Source organism: Microtus pennsylvanicus, chromosome 3 (assembly GCF_037038515.1).
Source record: "Microtus pennsylvanicus isolate mMicPen1 chromosome 3, mMicPen1.hap1, whole genome shotgun sequence".
Lineage (NCBI taxonomy): Eukaryota > Metazoa > Chordata > Mammalia > Rodentia > Cricetidae > Microtus > Microtus pennsylvanicus.
Genome location: NC_134581.1, coordinates 57,311,576 through 57,329,060, shown reverse-complemented (window position 1 = coordinate 57,329,060; position 17,485 = coordinate 57,311,576). Strand labels below are relative to the sequence as shown.

The window sequence follows — 17,485 nt, the reverse complement described above, 5'->3', positions numbered from 1 at the left end:
GCATGACCTGAGCCATTTCACAAGGTGGGCAAACATAAGAGGCTACAACATTTTCATCTCGATTTTAAGAGACCCCAAATGGCCTCGGTAACACAGAAAGAAAAAGTAAAATGATCTGGCTCTGAAAACAAGTTTGTTCTTCTTCCTCTCTCACTATTTCTCCACCATACCTGAGAGGTATCGTGTGTGTGTGAGAGAGAGAGAGTGTGTGTGTGTGTGTATGTGTGTGTGTGTGAGAGAGAGAGCGAGAGCGAGGGGGGGGGGATCACTGAATAAGATGAGAAAATGAAAACTATTTTTGGTTTTACTGGTGGTTTGTGGCCATTATTTGAGTAAATAGAACAATATCTAAAACAAGCTCTTTCATTCCTGTCTTAGACACTGTTCTGTTGCTGTCAAGAGACACCGTGACCAAAGCAATTCTTACACAAGAAAGCACTGGGGACTGGCTTACAGTGGCAGAGCTTTAGTCCATTATCATGATGGTGGGAGCACGGGGGCAGGCGTGGCACAGGGACAGTGGCTGAGAGCTACATCCAGAGCTGCAGTGAAAGGGAGAGGCAGAAGAGGAAAGAAACAGGAAAGGGAGACTGGGCCTGGCATGGCTATTAGAAACCTCAAAGCCACCCAAGTGCCACACTTCCTCCAAAAGGGCCACACCTCCTAATCCTACCAAAGAGTTCTACTCCCTGGTGACTAAACATTCAAATATTCAAATATGAGCTTATTGGGGGTATTCTCCCCCCCCCTTTTTTTTAAGAGAGAGTGAGAGAGACAGGGTTTCTCTATGTAACAGTCTTGGGTGTCCTCGAACTCACTTTGCAGCCCAGGCTGTTGGCCTTGAACTCACAGAGATCTGCCTGCCTCTGCCTCCAGAGCACCAGGATTAAATGTGTGTGGCACCATTGCCCAGCTAAAGGGCATTTTTTTTTCAATTCAAATTACCTTTATTTAGTGTAACAAATGAACTGATTTACACAAATAGAAAAATGTTTTAAAGAAAAAAACACAAGAATTTGGTTTCCTAGCAAAGAGTTGTGACTACAGATTCTATTCTGTTCTTACGCTGCTTGAATGTTTTCTGTTTTCATTTTTTCAAGACAGGGTTTTGTTCTGTGTAGCCCTGGCTGTCTGGAATTCACTCTGTAGACCAGGCTGGCCTCGGAAATCACAGAGATCCACCTGCCTCTGCCTCCTGAGTGCTGAGATAAAAGGCTTGCGCCACCACTGCCTGGACTGAATATATTTCCTTTAATAATGTCAAAAATGCTTATTACATATGTATCTTCTCTTCTCTGGCTCTCGGGCCATTAACTGGGAGTCCTCTGAGAACAACTTTACAAGGTGAGACCCCGCACAGTGACAAAACTCAAACTGCCTTTAATAATCACTCCAATTGCCTTTGCATCTGGACTGGAATGTTTTCACTACTTATTTGCTATTGGACATACTGGAAACAAACTCCTGTAAGGGCTCCACTTAAGAGTGCCACAGTGTAACGGTACTGGCTCCTGGCACCAAACGTTCCTGGCTGATGCAGACACTGTCATGTCTAAAGCAGACAGGACGTTATGTGTACAAGAGCAGCACACCATTTTCCACATAAAATCTGTGCCCTATAGCGTCATCGGCTTTACTTTCCAAGTTAGATTTTAACTTTGAATAACTTAACGATGTTGTTGATGTGTATTTCATGTTCTTCGTGTCTGCTAGGAATATGGGACAGATGCTGCCAACCTCTGCACCCATTCTCAGTTCTCCATTGATTTTTCCCTCCCCAAAGAGTCTGCAACACAGACAGAACACTGAGTCTTTGGAGGCTGAATAGAACAGCCAGGACCTGGAGGTCTTCTCACCACTAGGAAGGATCCGTGTGCAGTACGCTTCGGGAACCTTCCTCCCCCACCACAGGTCCAGTTTCCCTTCTCTTCATCAACTCTCCAGCCTGTTTTAACAGTGTTCTGCATGGCTGACTGTACACGTTAATGGATGGAGCTGGGAACTAACTTCTTATTGAGGGCTGAGCTGACTTTGTCCCCTGCAAAGTAAAATCCTGTTCAATAAAGAGTATACTTAAGACATCTGTGGACAATGCTCTCTAAGACAACTCCCTGCCAGCAGAGGCCCTGGGCTTCTTGAACATACTACTCCCAAATGGGTAGTATATTTTGTAGTAAAAATATATTTTGGCCAAAATATATATTTTAAACTTCAGAAGCCTTAGAATTTTTTTTCATTATTTTTTGAACTTAGATGCATAGTCACTGTAGTAAAAAGCGTTATTTTTAATAATCAAGAAAAAGAAGTAGTACATACAAAACTTTCTCAGTAAAACTTACTAGTCACCAAAACAAAACCCATAAACAGGTGGGAGTCTCTTTCCAGGCCTCCTTGGTCCGGACCCATAACTCCAACCTATTTCTGAAACTGACGTCTAGGGCTCCGGTGCTCACCTGCGAAGCGGAGGCACTCACAAGACCTCTGAGGTGCCCTCCGGCTCTTCTCAACTTAACCACGGTTTTAGAGGCAATCTCCACATTATGCAGACCAGGGTAAAGATAATTACAGCCCAATTTACAGGGTGCTCCGGAGGTCAAAGAGTGCTTCTCCCTGACGTTAGCCACTGTCTAACAAGGTACACGATGGTCAAGTATACCAAAGGGAATACTTACACTCCACGGAAAGACAAGGTCTCTGCTATAATGAGAGGCATTACGGTAAAACTCATCCTGTACTCTTTTGGAAATGAGGGGGAGCAAATGAAGAGAATTATTCTTGTTAATACTCTGCTCCACTCACAAAGGCCTAGGAGGAGCAGGAGACTCTAGCGTGAAAAACATCCTTTGCTAGACACAGGACCCAGCAGAAACCAGTATGAATCCACTCACAGACGGTGCACTGCTGCTTTCCCCAGCGAAAGGCCACCCCAAAGAAGAGGTTAGCATTACAACGAGCCCTTCAACAAATGGGCTCCACAGCACTGCAGCACAGCAAGACCAAGGGGGAACAGCAGCCTCCTGTTTCTAATCTTCTAAAAAGAAATGAGAGGGGAAAATAAGAACAACAACCAAATTTAAACTACATTAAGGGAATATTTAACAGGGTCCTTTAAATAATTCGCAACGATCAGGTATTTAGTTTTCAGAATATGTAGGTTGTATGTTTTTCTAATAAAGCATTTCAAATTCTAATTAAAAAAATACTTTATGGAGGAATTAAAAAGATACAATAGTGTCAGAGGAGAAGCCATGATCCCAGAAGTGGAATATTCTAGCAGCATAACTTACAAGAAACTACGCTATAAAAACAGATTGTTGATTAACACAAACTCATAACAAAACGCAGAGCGCTATCACCATGCTGCTGTAATAACACTTGGCTGCTGAAGTCTCTCAATACATTAAATATCTCCTTGGAGACCAAATTACTTTACATTTTCTTAAAAGACAATTTATTACAGCTTTGTTTTCTTCTCATTATCTCTTAAAAATATATCGAATGGAGACAAGAATACAACTTCTAAATAACTTATACGAAATGGTCCTGATGTGAGTCGGCAGCCTTCAGTTTGTTTGCTGGCTATTACTCAACAGCGCACAACCTGCTGCCAGGACATGCCCTCTCTGCCACTCGACAGCCCCGGCTCACGTGGATCAAAAACCACGGTATGCCATTATTACAGCGCTCATAAAATTAACAGCCTCGGGCTGCTAGCGATTTAAATAATTGATAAGTTTTCAATTAAAAAGCCAACATTTTCAGGTCTACTATAAAAAAAATCTATTTAAATTACTGATAAAAACTTATACTTATGTTGGCCGAAAGCCAGAAAATCCCTTCATCCAATTGAGGGTGGGGTGTGATTCAGCATGCCTTCACTCTCTCTACCTAGGCTGTCCACTCCTCATTTTTGAGAGCTGTAGAAGAACAGAGGTGAAACGTCTCCACCTTCGCTTCCCCACATGGATTTAAAGTGAACATAATTTTACTGAATTCCACATTAAAGTCAAAGCTGTTGTAGTTTGTGCCTACAGTAAAATGTAGTTCTCTGGTGGGATCTTCCCACGCCAAATCCTTTTGCAGAGTCTAGTTGAATTTATCTATTGTACCGGGTGGTTTTGTGTGTCAATTTGACACAAGCTAGAGTCATCAGAAGGAGCCTCAGTTGAGGAAATGCCTTGAAGAGATCCAGCTGTCAGGCATTTTCTCATTTGGTGATCAATGGGGGAGGGCCAAATCTATGGTGGGTGGGGCCTTCTCTGGGCTGCTGGTTCTGGTTCTATAAGAAGGTGAGCTGAGCAAGCCATGGGAAGCAAGCCAGTAAGCACCACACGGCCATAGTCTCTGTGTCAGCTTCTGCCTCCCAGATTCTGCCCTGTTTGAGTTCCTGTCCTGACTTCTTTCAGTGATGAGCAGTAATGCTGAAATATAAACCTAATAAACCCTTTCCTTCCCAATGTGCTTTTTGGTCATGGTGTTTTGTTGCAGCAATAGAAACCCTAACTAAGACACCTATTTATTTTTTGAGAAGAGGACTCACTGTGTAGCTTTGGCTAGCCTAGAAGTCACTGTGTAGACCAGGTTGACTGTAAACTCACAGACATCTGCTTGCACTGCCTCCCAAGTGCTGGGATTAAAGGTGTGAGCTACCTACCACACCTAGCACACAAATTTGAATGTATAAAATAAATACCGAGAAAACTATCCATTTCTTTTAGATTTTCCAATTTTGTGGAGTACACGTTTTAAATTATAACCTAATAATCCTTTGATATCTGTTGTTATGTCCCCATTTTCGTTTCTTTCTCCTCATGTTTTAATTAGTTTGGATAAGGGTTTGTTTATTTTGTGGATTTTCTCAAAGAACCAACTCTTTTTTTGATTTTTTACATTGTTATCTCTGTTTCTATTTTATTGATTTCAGCCCTCATTTTGATTATTTCCTGCCCTCTACTCCCCTTGTGTGTGCTTACTTCTCGTTCCAGAGCTTCCAGGTGTGCTGTTAAGTTGCTAGTATGGGATCTCTTTAATCTTTTATGTAAGCACTTAGTACAATGATCTCCACTAGGTCCCACCCCACAGAAGAGAAGGAAGGATTGTAGAAGCCAGAGGGGCTGCAAAAACCAGGACCACATGGCCCACAGAATCAACTAATCAGGGCTCACTGGAGCAACAATCACCGAGCCTGCATGAGTCTGCCCTGGGTCCTCTGAATATGTTATAGTTATTAGCCTGGTGTTTTTTGTGTATCTCCTAACATGGGAAAGGGGGTATTTCTGACTCTTTCACCTGCTCTTGGGACCCTTTTCCTCCTACTGGGTTGCCTTGCCCAGCTTTGATATCAGGGTTTGTGCCTAGCCTTATTGTAACTTGTTTTGTTTTGTTTATTTATTTTACATCTCGATTGCAGTTTTCCCTCCCTCCTCTCCTCCCAATTCCTCCCCTGCCACTTCCCCTCTGCCCCACCTGATCCTGTCCTCCATTTCTATTTGGAAAAGGGCAGGCCCTCCATGGATATCAACAGAACATGGCATATGAAGTTACAGTAAGATAAGCACCTCCCCCTGTATGAAGGGTGAGCAAGATGACCCAGTATGAGGAATGGGCCAACAAAAGAGTCAAAGACATCTCCTGCTCCCATTGTTAGGAATCCCAAAAGAATCCCAAGTTACACAACTGTCACATATATGCAGAGTCAATCCCATGCAGGCTACAGGTTGTCGGTTCAGTCTCTATGAGCTACTATGAGCCCAGGTTAGCTGATTCTGTGGGTGTTCGTGTGATGTTCTTGACCCCTCTGGCTCCTACAATCCTTCCTCCCTCTCTTCAGCAGAAGTCCCAGAGCTCAGTCTAATGTTTGTCTGTGAGTCTCTCCATCTGTTTCCATCAGTTGCTGGGTGGGCCTCTCTGATGACAACAGGACTAGGCACCAATCTATGAGTATAGCAGAATATTATTAGGCATTGTTACATTGACTTATTTTTTTCTCCAGTCATGTTTGGTTATAGCCTAGGCTTCTTTCTGGGAGGGCATCTGTAACCCCATTGATCACCAGGGCTGGTTAAGCTGACCTGGCTGGCTAGATGGGTGTCCCCTTCCTCCCTCACAGCTCTACCTGAGTCTCTCCAGAAGCTGCATGCTCAGTTGAAAAGGACAACCTCCCCCAAAAGGAAGACTGGTCTAAACATATTTAAAACAAAAGAGTCAAATAAAATAAAGTTTAAATAAATAAACACCAATGAAAAATTCCTTTACCAGGCTGGTGACCCTGAGGACTATCTGTGAAACCTACTGTGACAATGCTGGTCCCCATAGTAATTTCCAACCAGAAGGACTGAGGCAAACTAAGAGGGATAGTTGTTTTCAGACCAAAAAACACCTCTCAAGAAATCTCAGGGACTACTAAATTTAAGGACATGTCTGTCCTACAAGATTATGTGATCATGACTAATGTTTCTACAACAAAAAATAATTAAATAATGCATTTGAAAAATAAGTGTAAGTTATAAGGAATGTATAGTCCAGACAGCACAAGTAAGGTAATGTATAAATAAATCAATCAAGTTTTATAATGGCCTTGACATAGTTTCCAGTAGATTTTTTTAGGTGGTAGACCAAAAAGATACTGTGTGAAAGAATGAATGGCTGTGGGATTTGGAAAGGCTAAATGAAAATCTATATTTTCTTTCTAAAATTTATTTTTAGTTATGTGTATATATGTATGTCTGTGTGTGGGTTTGTGCATGCGCATGTGAGTGCCCACAAAGACCGGAAGAGGTGTCAAATCCCCTGGAACTGCAGTTCCGGGCAGTTCCAAACTCAGGTCTTCAGCAAGAACAGTCCCTGCTCCTCATTACTAAGCCATCTCTCTCCAGGCAGGGTCTGAACTTTCAATATAGCTTTAAGACCTTGGGCATCCTTTCAAAGATTTACAAAATAGAGATGAAGGGTTGGAAGGGTAGCTCAGCAATGGGGTGCATGCTTGGGAAATATGGGGCTCTGGATCAATCTCTAGCCCCCCCCAACACACACCCCCCACACACACACACAAACCAGGGCTAATGTCTATCACAGAATGATTAAATTATTCTCCTTTTTAAGGGTTGAGGAGACGGCCCCGTGAGGAAAGCGCTGCATCAGAAACATGAAGACTTCTCCAGAAGCCATGTAAAGCTAGGTATGGTGGCAAGTGTCTGTGACCCCAGACTGCAGCAGGATGACTGCAATACAGCAGATTCCACGGACACTCGAAGGCCAGCTAGCCTGGCACACGCAGTGGCCTGCCTCAAACTGGCAGAAGGTGAAGACTGACCTCCTCACCTTGTCCTCTGACCTCCACACACATGCCCTGGCATGCATACATCTGCACTCACACACAAGATGTTTACACACGCCTCCATTACCATCTTAACTTACCACCACCCCCGACACACACAGATACACAAATAAAAAAAATCAATGAGAGAGAGAGACTTTCAAGCTGTGAGCTTACACACTGGGCACTCAGACATGGAAAGGATTAGCAGCATCATGAGGACCACACTCAGCACTCTCTTTCACAAGGAGGCACGAATGGCAAGGTCTTCTGAGAAGTCCACATTGCTTAGATGTGGGTATGCCGAATGCCTGTGAAAGTACACTGTTGTCAGTTCTCTGCCAAAGCCTTACGTTAGAAAACCAGAACCTACCTGTGTGCGTGCATTTCCTAAAAACAAAGGAGTCATACTCTCGGGAGAGTTAGCCAATCCATCAACAGCAGTGCCGCCTTGGAAAAGACAATCCCACTCTGCCTTCCACGTACCGATGATCTCAGCTCTAAATTCTCAGTACACAAAGACTCCCACATAAGTTAATGGGAAGTCAATGGGAAATTGACTTTTCCTACTCTGGGCTGGTAGGAATGCAATGCTCTGTTAATCATGCCATCCTTCTTGTTCTCTTTCCTCCTACCCTAAATTAAAACTATTGGCGGAAACCCACACAGACGGTTTCCAGCTTTCATTACGATGAAACAATATCCTGGTTGAAGTTGAAGGCTATCAAAAGCATACGTCCTGACTGTGGGCTCCAATTCAAGTCTGAGGGAAAAGCAAGAGTCTGGTCTTGTCCATCATGTCCACAGTATTACCACCTTGCGTTTGAAGAACGCTTTCACATCTGTTACCCTGCCTGACCGCTACAATTGCCCTGTGCAGTAGAAAGGACGTATGTTATCACCCACCACTGACAGAGGAGGCAACTGTGGTCCTGAAAGGCTAAGTCATCCGCCTCGTCCGCCTCAGGCCAGGCACCCAAAGCAGAGCTGTGCTTCTAGCAGTTCCTTCCCCAGACCAGAAAAGGTTTTCCAAACAGAGGACAAAGTCAAACCGGGGCTCAGGGAAGCTATATGTCTCTTGTTGTTTATAAATTTTTCTCAATTGGTACTGAAGCTTTAGAACTGTACCCATTCTGTTACCAATTTTAGTCTCAGACAAATGTTAATGCAAATTTCCAGCAAAAGTCGAGATACCAGAGAAAAGTCCACCTAGTATAAATTCAGTCCTGCTGTTCATTCCAGGGTACAAGCAGGAGGGTGGGCAGTGCAGAAAATAAGCCGGAGTACATCTTTAAATCCCGCGTCCATAAAAGCCTGCAGCTATCTTATAGCTGAAGTCTGGAAGGGTGAAAGACATCTCCAGTCAAAAGTAGATTTTGAAAAATTTTTTAGAGCCCAGGGGTTCACTTTTAATGAGCCGTTACTTTAAGTACTGCATAAAAAATACAGGAAATTGATAGTCCATTTAGTCTGCACCATACCTAATGCAAAAGTCATTAAGATGCATTATTCTTAATGTTCATGATATGATCAGTAAGTGTCTTTTGAAAATAATGTCCTTAACTTTCACATAAGGAAATCTTGAAAACCTTATCTATTACACAGGAAAATGCCATGGCAACTGTGATTTACTTACATATCTTCACTGCGCCCAAGAAACAGCATCCTCAATTACATTAACATGCTTTAAAAACAGTCCTTGTTTGCCAGGCTGATGAGATGGCTCAGCGGGGAAGACACTTGCCACCAGTCCTGACAACCTGAGTTGCAGCCCCAGAACTCACATGGTGGATGGAAGGAGAGAACCAATTCCTGCAAGTTGACCTCTGGTGTGTATGTGTGTGTGCAGGCGTGCGCATGCGCGTGCACACACACAAATAAAATGTTTTTAAAAACACTACAATAGCCCTCGTATGCAGTGCACTTACGTATGACAGCATTGCCTTCATTTCTTCATCACTTCTCACTGTAATCCTATCACCATCTTCATCTTCATCTGTTCAAAAAATGAATATGATGAAAGTGGTAAGATTTGCATTCTTTTTTAATATTTATCTTATCGTTTCATTGTGCAAATGTGCGGGAAGATGTACACATGGGAGCAGGGCTCACAGAGGCCAGAAAAGAAGCTAGAGCACCTGCTCGAGGAAGAACTAAAATTTTCTTTTAAAAGGAAGGTAAAAAATCAAAATACTTCTCTAGTTATTCTCGACGCATATCTAGGTCAAGTAAATTTGACTGGAGTAGGACAAGATTGGCTGTTGAAAGAAGAGAGGCCTCTCGCTCTACTTTGGTACTTTTATGTCTCATGTGGCGCTGTGTTCCCATTCTCTATTCTTCCTCTCTCCCAGAAAACCCACCACATCACTGAAGCAGGTGAAAATGTCTCCCATTTGCTAAACACTGCTGCAGGAAGGGGCTCTGACTTGGGCTTCACATGCTACACTGCCCGAGAACCACACCACAGCCCTGCACTGTGGACAGCAGGGCTCTTCCTGCTTTATAGAAGGCAAGCCTGGGCCTCGCACAAGGCTCACAGCAAAGGGGCTCTAACAGTGGGCTCTTCCATCCTATCCTGCAAAGCTCTCTCTAAGAGTTTTGTTTGTCCCAGTCCTCTGACCTGCAAGAATCAAACGGTGATTCATGCTATTTTGAAATAATGTAAATAGTCTCAAGACTCAGGGCTATTAAGACTTTACAAAACCTATAACCAGAATGTGCACATTTGAATAAATAGTAAAGAACTCACATCTAGAAACCATGAGCTCATTTCAGTAATTCTCTTAGTTTGAAAAGCTGTTTTTAAGAACCTAAAAATAGACCTCTTGAGAAGACCAGATCTCAATTTTAACCTAAAATAGAATTGTTGACCTAATCACCACCAACATCTTTTCCCAGGCTGGACTAGAATAACTTTCTTGTTATTTCTAAATATTTTGATAGCTCATCCTTCTAAAGAGTAGGAACACGTGGTGACCAAGATGGCCCAGTGAATAAAGCACCTGCTTTCCAGCCTGACAAGCTGAGTTCGATCCCTAGACTCCACACTGTTGAAGGAGGGATTCGGCTCCCGGAAGCTGGCCTCTGGCCTCTGCACATATGCGGCAGCATATGCGTTCCCACGGGCATCCAAGCACACACACTGAATGAATGGATGGATGAAAGAAAGAAGGAAATGCAATAACAAAATTTTAACAAGAGCGGGAGCATCTGACGGCTGATGCAGAAATTCTAAATACACAGTTCAAAGAAAAAATGCTCAACCACTGGAGCAGCGTGCAGAGCCTGCTCTGCCCAGGTAACAGTCTAGAAGGGGCAGCCCTCAGCAAGATGCTCAGGATCTGAGTACTTGCTAAACAGTCAGCATTATAGGTCTGCTCACTCGTGGACATATAACTGCAGATTTGATTAGATGGGCCCATTCCAAACCTGGCACATTGGGCATCTCATCCTAAGAGAATAAGTTTGCACAGCTCTGAAAGAACAGAGGGATTTGATTCAGCACACAAGTCTCCCATCATACACAGGCATACCCACTTGTCCACAGGAAGACATTATGAAGATGTCCTCCTGTTTGGTGACAAGATCATGGGGGCCACGGGAAGGGGTCTGTGCTTTTCCCAATTAGCCTATTACCAAGCAAAATACTAGTGGTTCCTTTTGTTCTCAGTAGCCAGCAGCCACTGACAGTACCGGGGAAAGCAGCATTTCCCTCCATTACCCTCCATGACTTCAGCCAATGGTTCGCAAAGGGTCTTCTTTCCAAAGCCTCGTGCTGCACAGTTCCCAAGCCTACTGAATCAGTGTCTCCAAGTCACTGTCCAAACAGCTGGGAGCTGTCCAGAACCCCTACTGAAAACTCTACAAACAAGAGTACCACAATGGTATGCAAAAGACACATTCCCGCATGCATCCCTGCATGTCTGAGAAATTTCTACACATAAAGAGCTGCTTTTTCTGTGTTTAGTTTTCAATACAGACTTTCTAAGGACACACTGGAGAGAAACACCATCTAGCAGGCGTTTCTTCATGGGTCTTAGAAACTAACATACTCAAGGCTAAGTTGGAAGTTTCCTTTGAAACTCAGAAGACAAGGAAGACGAGAGAACATAGTATAAAAGCATGGAAGACTATGTACCAACACCCACAAAGGCACACCATAGTTTTAAAGTCAGGCCAAAGAAGGCTGGGAGCACAGCTCTGTTGGTAAAGTGCTTGCCAAGCAAATAAAATCCCTGTGCTAGGGACAAGGAGACAGGAGGGTACCTGGGTCTCACTGGCAAGCCAGTCTAGCCAAGCTCCAGATTTAGTAAGAGAACTTACTTGCCTTAAAGAATACAATGGAAGCTGGGTGATGGTGGCTCACACCTTTAATTCCAGCACTGGGGAGGCAGAGGCAGGATTTCTGTGAGTTCAAGGCCAGTCTGGTCTACAAGAGCTAGTTTCCAAGACAGGCTCCAAAGCTGCAGAGAAACCCTGTCTCAAAAAGAGACAATGGAGACTAAAAAAGACATCTGAAGTCAACCTGTGACCACCACAGACATGCTCACACAAATACATGTGTACCTGCACACACACATGAATGCACACACATAATCAGCCAATCTGGGCCGAATTCTGTCCAACATAAAGGAGCTTTTGGCCAATCTCATTCCTACATCAGAGTTAGCTATGCAGATACAGTTCATATTCAAATTTCAACAGACACACACAAACACACACACAAACACACACACAAACACACACACAAACACACACACAAACACACACAGGACCTCAGGAAGGTATTCCTTGAATAGAACGGGAAAGCACTCAGAGTTTAGTAAAACAGTGAAAAGCCTTTTATGACTTCTGATGAGAGACCATAAATTCCACACGTACCATTTACATAATTATCTCTCTAAATTAAGTCAAGGAAGTATTGAAGGAGAGAGGAAGTGGGGGCGAAGTGGGAGATGGAATGAGGTGGGGAATTTCTAAACTCGCAAACCCAGACTTAAGACTACTTACGGTGTTCTAGAATTGTGGTTTCTATGTAAGCTTGAGGATGTTTGCCAGGAAAGTCAGCTGGCAGATCAATGCCTCACAGAGACTCCAAGCACAGCAGACAGGCCCCACTGCCAAGGCGCTTTAGCGGACGGAAGGGAGGAAGAGGAGTGCTGCCGCAAGCCTACAACATGGGTCTGACTCCAAGGGAAGAGCTCAGACCAGCTGAAAGGAGAATTCCAATTAAGCCTGGTGATAAAATCAGGCTTATGTGACACAGTGACTAATAGCTCATATGGCCTAACAGGATGGATGTCTTGGTTTCTCAGGGGACCGCTTTACCCTCTCATTTCCGTGCTTAGCTGCTTTAATGAAGATGCTGTTCTTGTCAAAGTGGAAGTTGGGTTGGAAAAATAACCACACTCATGAGAACGCAGGTGATGCTGGCCAAAAAGTGAAACGGAACCTGCCCCTGACCCCCTTATGCCAGGCTCGGGAAGAAACCACTCACCCCAGCGTTTAAAGAGAGGAAGCAGTTAAGGGACAGGCCTGGGAAGCAAGCGAGAGAGGGAAGCAGAGTGCTACCAAGCAGCTTAGTAGACAGTGACCTGGAACATCTTTACCCCAAAAGTTAGACCTCCTCAGACAGCTCCAGCAAACAGCCTGGCTATTTGCCTTTCAAACTGTATTGGCTATTTTAAAACTACACTCACTGGAGTCATGAATCCTAAGAACTTAACTAAAAGGGAACCAAGAGTTCGAAAGGTACAGACGGTTGGTACAGAGCTCCAGAAGGAAGTGGTGCTGAGCGGAAAGAAGAAAGATATAACCTGAGCTCTTTTCTGTCTTATACATGAAGGTTCTTTGCCATCTGACCAAAGGAACATTACAGGATATAACCGGGGAGAGGGTGCGCTCAGAGATCTGACACACTGGTTCACAATGACAATCCCAGACTCCTCTAGTTGCCTGGAGCATAGTAATATGATTTTCCAGCACATTAGGGAAGCAAAAGGAGAACCGGAAAGTCTATGTACTGGCTGGATTTTGTTAATGTCACTTAAAATGGAGGCAAAAATCCTAGCAAGATACCAAATAGAGTACGGCAGATGGCAAACAAATATTATGAAGCAATCTTTACAAAATCTGCAGTGTGTCACAAATATACAAAATGGCAGAGTTTGGGAAAAGAGAATCATAACAGGCCATATGTTGTTCACGATTTTTATCTGAAGCAACGTGCAATCTGAAAGACAAACTTAGAGGAGCCATATAAAGGCCCCAGAAGAGAGCGGTACCTCAGGTAGGGGTGGTCAGAATGGCCCAGTGGACAAACAGCAGAAACTGGAGAATTTCCAGAACTGCAGTGACAGGAAGTGAAAGCAATATATTATGTGTCATTTGTCACACTCCTTCTGAATCAGGTAGGAGTCAGATACAACTACAGTAATGGCAGGAAAGAAATGGAAACAAGGTTGTAAATGTTAGAAAGACATCAGTTGGAAATTACCAGAAAAGATGTCATGTTCAGAGCAGTTCTCAGGGACAGCATCCACTGACCTAGGGAGGATAACAGCCCAAGGCTTCTGTGGTCATACCTTCACATCCATGAGCTATCACTGAGCTCCTGGCCTCCCCTCAATGTTCCAGGGCTTCCCTGTTTCTTGGTTTCCTTCTCCTTCTTGCAGAAGAAAGCGCCTACTATGTGGCAGGTATGATACTCAGGCACGGAGACAGTGAAGTGGAAACTGTGTAGGTCATATACATACAGATGATATTTGGGAAAGGACACTGTGGGCAGAAAGAACAGCCAGCACAAGGGAAGAATTCCTGGCCTGTTCCAGGGACAAAGGAAGTGAGACTGGCAGGAACAGAATGCGAAGAGGAGAAAGAAAGAGTCCAGAGAAGTGATGGCGTGGCTGGGTCAGGGCCAGTGTGTGACATGGGACTTGAGCATTTAAAGGAGTTGCCTTTCACTGTTGGGTAAGATGAAAGCCGTGGGAGCTTTCTGATGTTTAAGATCTCATCTTCTAGGAGGATCACCCTGGCTGCTGGGTGGACAAGAAGAAAGCTGGGACAGGGGCCAAGAAGGCTACTGTCCTACTCCAGATGAGGGTGATGATGGCCTAACAAGCTACAGATGTTCTGAGTTTTGCACCCCACTTTAAGAGTTAGAGTTTCACTGTGCAGCCCAAGCTGGCTTAACTCATGGCTTATGCAATCCTCTGGCCTCAGCCTGTTGAATTGCTGGGACATAGGGTGTACCACTAAGCCTAGTCAAGTTGAGGTTTTGAGAACAGACCACATGCTGGCTCTATGTGAAGACAAGTTCAATGGGTTTGCAGATATATGAAACAAACAAACTTGTTCCAGGTATTTTATTTCTTCAATCACCCATGCATTTCAGAAAAGCATCTCAAGTCTACCATGTGCCTGGTGCTGCAGGATTTCCAGGGATTCAAATGAAGGAGCCACTGATCTCGAGGAACAACTGGTCCACTGCTTGTTTAAAGAACTTCTTTATACTCATACAAATTAACAGTATTATATATATAAGAAAAGAGTCTAGACTTATTAAAGCCAAAATTCTACAAATTAAAGCTCTCTTCAAATTTCCTCAAATTTGCATAATTAACTTTTATGTGTCCAATATTTTTCAGACTCAATGTACATTCATTGTAAATTATAATTTTCCCACTAATATATCTGTTTGTTTATAAATAATGACCCTTTTTCTATATACAACAATTTAAGAAAATGAAACTTCATTTCTTCTATCTTTAGACTTGAACTTTTCCATGATATAAAAAGTGGCTGCCACCCAACCGTTCTCACTCGACTTTGCTGCAAGGCAGCTCCTACACATACCACTCCAATACTCAACTACAGTTGAGGGAGGGAGGGAGGGAGGGAGGGAGGGAGGGAGGGAGGGAGGGAGGGAGGGGAGGATGTAAGGAAAGAAGGAAAGGAGGGAGGGAGGGAAGGAGGGAGGGGGGAGGGAGGGAATAGAAAACCGTCAGAGGTAGGATGTTGCAGAGATGACTCAGTGGTTAAGAATACTTGCTACTCATCCAAAGACCCATATTTAGTTCCCAGTACCTACAACGGGCTTCTGGCCTCAAATGCATAAACACATAAATAAAAGTTTTCAAAAATTAAAAATAAATAGTTGGGGCTGAAGAAAGGCACAAACATTCATCTTCTCACCATGTTTTCTGAGTCTATTCTGATACAGAGTTTGACAAGGATGGAGACACGGGACGGCTGCAGGCCTGAAGCTAGTATCATAGAGAAGTGAGAACACACGTGTCTGAGCACAAGCCAGCATGTGTCGGGGTGAACGTCAAGCTCATCCTTCAAGCTGCCCATGAGACTTCCCCGTCCCACAACATCAGTCTAATAGCCACTGGTCTCAAGAAAAACACAGAGAACGATGTGCACGTAATAGACAGGCACATGAAATGCATCTGCAGGGCTGGCTGATGTTCATCACCTGGTGTGTCAGAGCGCTCATTAATCTGCTAATGAAACCGAGAGACTCAGCAGGGACTCTGGGCCTTCATAAGTGCCAGGCTCCCACAGCATCCGCTAGGCCCACACATGCAACATACAGGAATTTTTATGGTTATGGACTTTAGTCTCATCTCAGAAATGTTCTCACATCTGGGAAAAGACAAAGTATTCAATAACTGGCATGGAGTCAACTATCTATTTGCATGAAAAATAAAACTGGACTCCATCTGACTACTGTCACCAAAATATACTGGAAATAGTACAATAGTAAAAATAAAATCTTTCCATTCCTGGTAATAAAAAAAACTCATGCTTTTCATTTAAAAAAATGATACACACAAATAACATGTATGTGCAAAACCCCATTAAGTAGAAAGAAAAAGCAATAAAAATAAATGTTTTCAGCACCCTGGAATGTGGAAGACCTTTTTAAGCATAAAAAATCCAGAAGTAAAGAGAAAAAATATGGTAAGCTTGCCCACATAAAACTTTTACCTTCTCTATAGAAAAAATAGAGAGAGAATAAAAAGCACAAAACAGGCTGAAAAGAAAAACAATACTTGTAAAGACAGACAACCACAGCACTCAGCAGGCAGAGGCAGGCAGATCTCTGTGAGCTGGAGGCCATCCTGGTCTACAAGAGCTAGTTCCAGGACAGCTAGGGCTGTTACACAGAGAAACCCTGTCTTGCAACCGCCCCCCCCAAAAAAGAACAAAAACCAAAAAAGAAAACCAATATTTTCCTTTAGAAAGCTTTCAAATCAAGTAGAAAAAAAGCAACCTAAAAGAAACATGGGCAAAGGTGACGAAAAACAGTTTATAGACATTAAATACACATGAAAAATACTAATACTCATTATAAAGAAATATAAAGAGAAAAGTAATAACTTTTCTACCCATCAAATTAATTTTGAGTAGAAACCCACTAGTATCTAGGGATTGGTGAGAATGCAGAAAGGGCTTTCTAGCATGGTGGTGGGTTGTAAATGAGTTCCTTTTTGGAAAGCACACACAGTCATGGAGGTTAAAAGCAGAGGGCTTCCTGTATCACAACAATTCCAAATGCCTAGAAATCTATCCTACGCACCAACGTACTCAATATGGAAAGATCTAAGCCACTACTGTGGATTTCCACATTTTCTCTGGTTCTAAAAAGCTGGTTAAAAACTTGGATGTTCATCTAGTAGATTAAATAAGTCACAACCGATGCTGGAAAGAAGTCTAATGCATGCTAGCAATGAGGGCAGGGAAGATAACGGGAGCATAGCATGTAAGGGAACTCAAGAAGCACTAACAATAAATGAGAAAATGAGGACTTTCTGCTTTGTTTCTATGCTATTTAAAATTTATAACAATATACCATTATATAAAAACAAACAACCCACTAGGCATTAATTAGTACTTTTGGGTTAGCACGTTGGCTCGGTGGGTTAAGGCACTTGTCACTGAGCCTGAGAGCCTGACTTAGACCCCTGACACACATGGTGGAAGGAAAGCACTGATTCATGCAAGCTGTCCTCCTACTTGGCTCCACACGTGTGATATGGCCTATGTATGTATGCATGTGTATGTGCAAGCACAGGTGTACACATGCACACACATACACTAAATATACGTGAAAAAGCTAATTAACTAAATGCTCTTTGTGTACCAGTCATGTGGAAGAAGAAC

At 43.2% G+C, this 17,485-nt stretch overlaps 1 protein-coding gene across 4 annotated transcripts in view; it reads right to left on the bottom strand.

Annotated features, from left to right (window-relative positions):
• Map2k5 (mitogen-activated protein kinase kinase 5) overlaps nucleotides 1–17,485 on the bottom strand; it is a 224,972-nt gene that overhangs the window by 197,320 nt on the left and 10,167 nt on the right. For 3 of the 4 annotated variants that reach the window (XM_075965562.1, XM_075965563.1, XM_075965564.1), the window contains exon 3: nucleotides 9,244–9,311. The exons of the other annotated variant lie outside the window; for it this stretch is intronic. In XM_075965562.1, the coding sequence (XP_075821677.1) occupies nucleotides 9,244–9,311 (68 nt within the window). The remainder of the gene's footprint in view (nucleotides 1–9,243; nucleotides 9,312–17,485) is intronic. 4 annotated transcript variants of the gene reach the window in all.